The sequence below is a fragment of the Dendrobium catenatum genome, unplaced genomic scaffold (genome assembly GCF_001605985.2).
Source record: "Dendrobium catenatum unplaced genomic scaffold, ASM160598v2 fragScaff_scaffold_54, whole genome shotgun sequence".
Classification (NCBI taxonomy): Eukaryota; Viridiplantae; Streptophyta; class Magnoliopsida; order Asparagales; family Orchidaceae; genus Dendrobium; species Dendrobium catenatum.
This window is the reverse complement of record NW_021318516.1, coordinates 2,502,214-2,508,982: the sequence shown is the minus strand read 5'-3', so window position 1 is coordinate 2,508,982 and position 6,769 is coordinate 2,502,214. Positions and strand designations below refer to the sequence as shown.

General features: G+C 41.5%; 1 protein-coding gene across 1 annotated transcript in view; it reads right to left on the bottom strand.

The window, feature by feature from the left end:
• Positions 1–364: 364 nt before the first annotated feature.
• The window catches only part of LOC110097096, a 14,486-nt gene continuing 8,081 nt past the window's right edge, over positions 365–6,769 (bottom strand). Inside the window, 8 exon segments of the mRNA XM_020823332.2 lie at positions 365–798; positions 801–1,128; positions 1,759–1,938; positions 2,218–2,385; positions 2,677–2,930; positions 4,908–5,396; positions 5,455–5,696; positions 6,022–6,480. Of these exon segments, the coding sequence (XP_020678991.2) occupies positions 365–798; positions 801–1,128; positions 1,759–1,938; positions 2,218–2,385; positions 2,677–2,930; positions 4,908–5,396; positions 5,455–5,696; positions 6,022–6,480 (2,554 nt within the window).

Here is a 6,769-nt window from a genome sequence, read left to right as displayed (position 1 = left end):
AATGGAACGCAGATCTCTGCGCACATCCGCCTGGAACTGTTGAGCTTCGGTTGCGATCTCCTCCACATGCTGCGACAATCGCCGATGCTCTGCCCACAGGGCTTCGAGGCTTCGTTCATCACCGGGAGCCACCCGTCTACTGTTTTCAGCCATCTGGCTCTGATACCAATCTGGTGTAGGTAATCTGCACAGAATTGTTAGCCGAAAAACAGAGGAAATGCGTAAAGCAATGAAATAGTAGTAGAGAAACTACTTGGAATTTGTATATCAAAAAGACTGCCTCAACCCGGCTAACCCAGGAGTAATATAGAACCTTTTAGACGTTCTAAAACTGGCTAAAGGGAAGATAAAGTTAGCTCATGTGCTAACGGCCTAAAAACTGCAATAAAGTAATAAGGAAGTGGAACGTCCCTGAAACAGGCACATGGCTGGGTATAATACTCCTGCATCTCATCGTGTCAAAGATGCTCCGCATCAATATTCCCAGCCCACTTCTCCGCACCGACGCCGCAATCACCCTTTGATCTCCCCCTCTTGGCCATACGAGCATCCTCAACCCGGCCGCGGCCGCCTTTGTCACCGAATTCGACCCACTGTGGCTCAAGAATCCGGCCACTGCACGGTGAAAAAGAACAACATCCTGCTCTACCCACTCTCTCACCACCAACCCCCTCTCTTCCACTCTCTTCACATATCCTTCTCCAAATAATTTCTCAATCTCCACCGACTTCTCTTCTCTGTCCACCTTCGCGGTTTTCACCACCCAGAAAAACCGACACCCACTCATCTCCAGCCCAGCCCCAATTCTCTGATTTGCTCCATCGACATCGCCGAGCGGCTTCCGAAGTTCACGTAAATCACCGACTTCTCCGGCTGTTCATCAAGCCACCTTAGCGCTGGCGAGGGGGAAGATGGCTGTTTTTTTTCGAGAGGTAAAGGGCCTAAAGCAATCACTGGCGGGAATCCGGGAACGACCTCACCGGCATTGAACGCAGCGAGCAACTCGGGCTCCAAGGCTAAAAATGTATTAAGGATGATACCGTTCGCCAGAGTAAGTGCACGACCGCTCTCTATGAATTGGGTGGTGAAGAGATGGTTCGGGTTTCGGAGGGGCGGTGGGATGGAGTACTATGGAATATTGAGAACGCTGTCGGCTATCTTGACGTCAGTACCGATGGGATTGGGAACGAAGGGGAAAGCATAACAGAGAGCGAGCATGGAAGCAAACGAGATGAAAAAAATGAAGCAGGGAATGAGAAGCTTCTTCAACTTGTTATCTTCAACCTGCAAGAGAAAACGAAGTAGAGGAAAACAGGGAAGAAAATAAGAGGATGAACAGTATTTTTAGAAACCTTTCTTGCATTCCTTCGCTGTCCTTCATACAGTATATATAATGTATGAAAAGATACTAGCCATTGAATCAATCCGTTAGGCATTCACGGCTGAGATTAAAAGAGCCTGTATGTGCAGGTTTGCTTTAACAGAGAAGTGGGAAAATGCTTAAGCTAGGCGGCGTTGCAGTATAAGCTACTCAGTTTATAACGTGTGCTTATCACCCCCCTTCAAGATGACACTCGTGTCAAAGAGTGTAAGCTTGGTTCTGAGATCTTGAAAACGTTTGGTTGACAAAGGTTTAGTGAAAATATCAGCCACTTGATCAACTGTGGTGACATGTTGAATAGTGACAGATTTAGATTTCACACAATCTCTATTGAAATGACAGTCAATCTTTATATGTTTGGTACGAGCATGAAACACTGGATTATTTGCTAAAGAGATTGCTGAAATGTTGTCACAGTAGAGGGTAGTTGGGTCATTGATTGAAATGTCAAACTCGAGCAAAAGTCGTCTCAACCATAAAATGTCAGCAGCCGCAGTGGCTAAAGATCTATACTCGGCATCCGTAGAGGACCGAGCAACCGTATGCTGTTTCTTCACCTACCATGAGATAAGATTGCGTCCAATGAAAGCACAATATCCAGTCATAGATTTACGATCAATTGGATCGCCTGCCCAATCAGAATCAGAAAAAGCAGATAATTGTAAGCCGGTCGGTTGGATCAAGAGTCCAAATGATAAGGTGCCTTTGAGATACCGGAGTAGCCGTTTGAGCAAAGAGAAGTGACCATTAGATGGTTTATGCATGAATTGGCACAATTTGTTAATTGTAAAAGAGATATCAGGTTTCGTTACAGTTAAATACTGTAAGGAGCCAACCAGATGTTTATACAGCTCGGGATTGTGAAATGGTTGTTCACTGTTAGAAGAAGACTCAGCCTTAATAGCCATTGGCGTTTGAAGCAGCTTGCAAGAGTCCATGCCAGCCCGTGAGATGATGTTGGATGCGTAGGCTGCCTGAGAGAGAGAAAGACCGGTTGGTAGTGACTGAACCATAATTCCAAGGAAATGATGAATTGTTCCCATATTTTTTAAACTAAAATTCTGATGTAAATCAGTTAGCAGCTGATGAATAAAAGGCTCGTCATTGCCAGTTAATAATATATCATCCACATAGATTAGGATGTATAAAATTTTGGAATCATGTTTGTAGAATAAAAGGGAAGGGTCGGCTGAACTGGGTTGAAAACATAAATTAATTAGGTGAGTAGAGAATTTAGCAAACCATTGTCTTAGAGATTGCTTCAAGCCATAAATGGACTTTTTGAGTAAACAAACATGATTCAGTAGCAATGGATCAACGAATCCAATTGGTTGAGACATATACACTGTGTCTTGAAGATCTCCATGAAGAAACGCATTCGAAACGTCTAATTGTAGAATCTTCCACTTGTGTGTCACGACAACTGTAAGAAGAATGCGTATAGTTGGAAACTTTGCAACCACACTAAATGTCTCCAAGTAATCTAAGCCATACTCTTGCTTAAAACCTTGAGCCACTAAACATGCTTTGTTTCTTGCAATAGTGCCATCTGCATTATATTTTGTTTTATAAATCCACTTGCACCCATGAACATTTTGAATGGGTGAGGGAGGCACGAGTATCCAAGTACCCTGTGCTTATAAGGCATCGAATTTGGCTGACATAGCTTGCCTCCACTTTAAGTGCTTAGAAGCTTGAGTATAACCGGAGGGATCTAGAGGTTGTAAGCAATGGGACATGCTAACAATATTTTTTGGTTTTAGATGACCAGTTTTGAAGCGAGTAAGCATAGGATGAGTTTGTTGAAAAGATGGATTTAGGTTGTTTGAAGTAGATGTAGCCGAGAAGGGTACAAAAGGAGTTTGGGAAGTGTTTGGAAATGGATCAGAATTGGACGGTGTAGGAGGTAAGTTAGAATTTGATAAGGGAACATGTTCGGGAATTTGAGTGTTAGAGGGCATGTTGGAAGTAGGATTTTGTGTATGCTTGGAGGAGGTGATTGGAACTAATGATAAAGGAGGTTGAACTTGAAGAGGTGAGTTAAAGGGAATTGGTTTAGATTGTGTTTGAAAAGGGAAAATATGTTCAAAGAATTGAACATGCCGAGATATGAAGATTTTGTGAGATTCAATATTGTAGCATTTGTAACCTTTAGTAGTTGATGCATAGCCTAGAAAAACACATGGGGATGGCTTTGGTTCAAATTTATTTTGTGGAAGATTTGGTAACCAAGGGTAACATAAACATCCAAAGGTTTTTAAAAAATTATAATAAGGTGGCTTGTGATATAAAAGTTGGAAAGGGGAGAGTTTAGGAACAGGTGAGATAGTTAATCGGTTAATTAAATAGATGGTTGTAAGGAGGGTGTCAGGCCAAAATGAGTAAGGTAAATGGGCATCTAAAAGAAGGCTGCGTAGTGTTTCAATTATATGACGATGCTTTCGTTCCACAACACCATTTTGTTCTGGCGTATAAGGGCAAGTTAGTTGGTGTACAATGCCAGATTCTGTTAAGGTAGTTTGAAAAGAAGAATTAATGTATTCACCACCATTGTCTGATCGAAGGATCTTTATGGATTTGTTGAATTGCTTTTCCACACAGGACTTAAAAATTAAAAACTTAGAGTGAGCTTCAGATTTAAGGCGCATTGGAAAAACCCAACAAAAACGAGAAAAATCATCCACAAATAATATGTAATATTTGAAACCTTGATTTGACAAAATTGGGGAAGGTCCCCATACATCACTATGTATCAACTCTAAAGGTTTTGTACTACAATTTGATGAATGAGAAAAAGATAATTTGTGACTCTTTGAAAGAGCACAAGATTTACAATGAAACCTAGAAGATAAAGTCCTAAAGGCAACAGGTAAAGTTGCTTGTGTTGAAGTGGATGGATGGCCCAAGCGACGATGCCAAAGTGTACTGAGGAGAACAATGGGAGATGTGTTGATTGTTGAAGAAGCTTGCAATCTATAGAGGCGTTGACGGGATGGAGCTTGGAGAAGAATTTGATTGTTCATCAAATCCTTTATAGAAAATCCAGATTTGTCAAATTGAATAGAGAAAGGATTATCTTGAACTAATTTGTTGATAGAAATTAGATTATGGGAAATGGAAGGCACATGAAGCAAAGGATTTAAGAGGAGCCTACGATGAGGAGTAGGTAGAAGGCCTTGACCAGAATGAGTAATTGGTAGCATGTCTCCATTGCCGATTTGCACTTGTTGAGTTCCCATGTATTGCTGTGGATTTTGAATTTAAGTAAAATCAGGTGTTAGATGAGAGGTGGCACCTGAATCTAACACCCAGTCATTAGTTTATGAGGCCGAACTGGCTACGAATGCAGAGGAAGAGGCAGGTTGATATTGCAGATTGGCTCTATGCCAACACTTGAATGCAGAATGTCCTGGTTTGCGATAGATTTGACATTCGATATAATTTGTATTGGCAGACTGTCCAGATTGTCAAAACTGTGTAGATTGCTGTACCGGAGAGGGATTAGTGGAAATATATCTTCCACGACCTCTGTTAGAGCGAAAACAGCCACGACCGTGGGAGGCAGCCAGAGCAAGCTGAGGATCGGTAGACGGAAGCAACTGATTTTCACAAGCACGTTCAACAGCAATGTTGAGTTCTTCACTGCATAACAAGGCATAAAATTCATCTATATTGATTGGCTGCATATTCGCTCTAATATAGGCTTTAAATGCCTGGTAACCCGGAGGCAGTCCATTCAAAGTATACATGATAACATCTTTGGGGTCTAATGGAGTGCCGAAGGAAGCTATCGCGTCACATTTGCTCTTAATATCAGAAAGATACTGCAACATAGTTCTATCTTTCATGGTGACGTGATGCAACTCGTTCTTTAACTGGAGTAGTCTGGAACGATTCGACGATTGCAGACGTCGTTCGATCGTTTTCCAGATATCCGCACAGGTTTCCAGATTCAAAATATATGGCAAGAGACTTTGTGAAATCACAGAATACAAAGCAGCTGATAGATTTTGATCTATAAGGATCCAGGTTTGATAGTTAGGATTAAGAACAACTTCACCTGAATCTTTAACTGTGTTTTTCCGGTTTTGGTGTCGTTCCGTCCAAGCATCCGTCAAACCCGTTCGCAGTAAAGAGCTTGAGCACTTGAGATTTCCAGAGGAGATAATTATTTGAAGTCAGTTGAGTATTCATCACCGACTTCATATTGAGTATCAGAAACTTGAGTTGTGGTGGAATAATGGCACCACCCATCTTCGCCGGGTTTTGAGAGGAGACGGAGGAGTTGTTGCCTGACGAATCGGCAGTGCTCATTCTGAAAATTTTGAAGAAGGGATTATGAATCAGAGAAGAATCCTGGTGAGCTCTGATATCATGAGAAGCTTCTTCAACTTGTTATCTTCAACCTGCAAGAGATGAACAGTATTCTTAGAAACCTTTCTTGCATTCCTTCACTGTCCTTCATACAGTATATATAATGTATGAAAAGATACTAGCCATTGGATCAATCCGTTAGGCATTCACGGCTGAGATTAAAAGAGCTTGTATGTGCATGTCTGCTTTAACAGAGAATTGGGAAAATGCTTAAGCTAGGCGGCGTTGCAGTATAAGCTACTCAGCTTATAACGTGTGCTTATCAGGGAATGTTTGCGGCGACAGGCACTGGGAGGAAGGTGGAGGCGATGGTGATATCTATGATGAGGGGTGAGACTGGTGGTGATATGGTAGAGATGACAGAAGGAAGGAGGTGGGCGGAGCGGCGAATGGATTCCCATCGGAGTGTGATGGGGTCTGAGGACTCGGGGAAGAGAGAAGGTTCAAATGGGGCAAGAGGGAAGTCAATGAGAAGGGATGATGAGAGGGAGGAGAGGAGGCTGGATTCGGCTGCGGTTATTGTGGGGTGGACGGTCAGGAGAGAGATGGAGATGCCGCGGTCGGAAAGTGCGTTGGCGAGTCGGACGAACGGATTGAGATTGCCCATGCCGGAGCTCGGGATGAGGAGGACCTGAGAGAGTTTAGTGTTGCCGGAGGACATGGCTGCACAGTTGCTACGACGGTAAAAGTATGTGTGGCACTTAGGACTCGCAATCTTATCTTTAATTTATAACGCCAGGATAATTTTTTTATGTGTGACATTTTTTATATGTTATTTTTTAATATGATTAAATAATATTATTAAACTATTTGATATAATTAAATAATTATATTTTTATAATATTCTTATTAATTATTTTATTTAAGATTTATTTTATAAAGGAGTAGTTTAATCCTTAAAATTAACAAAAGAATTATATTTATTAGAAATTTTAAAAAGCGACTGAGAGAGAGAGTCCGGAGAGATTAAAATTAAAAATATACATAATTAAATTTTAAAGTTTAATATAAATT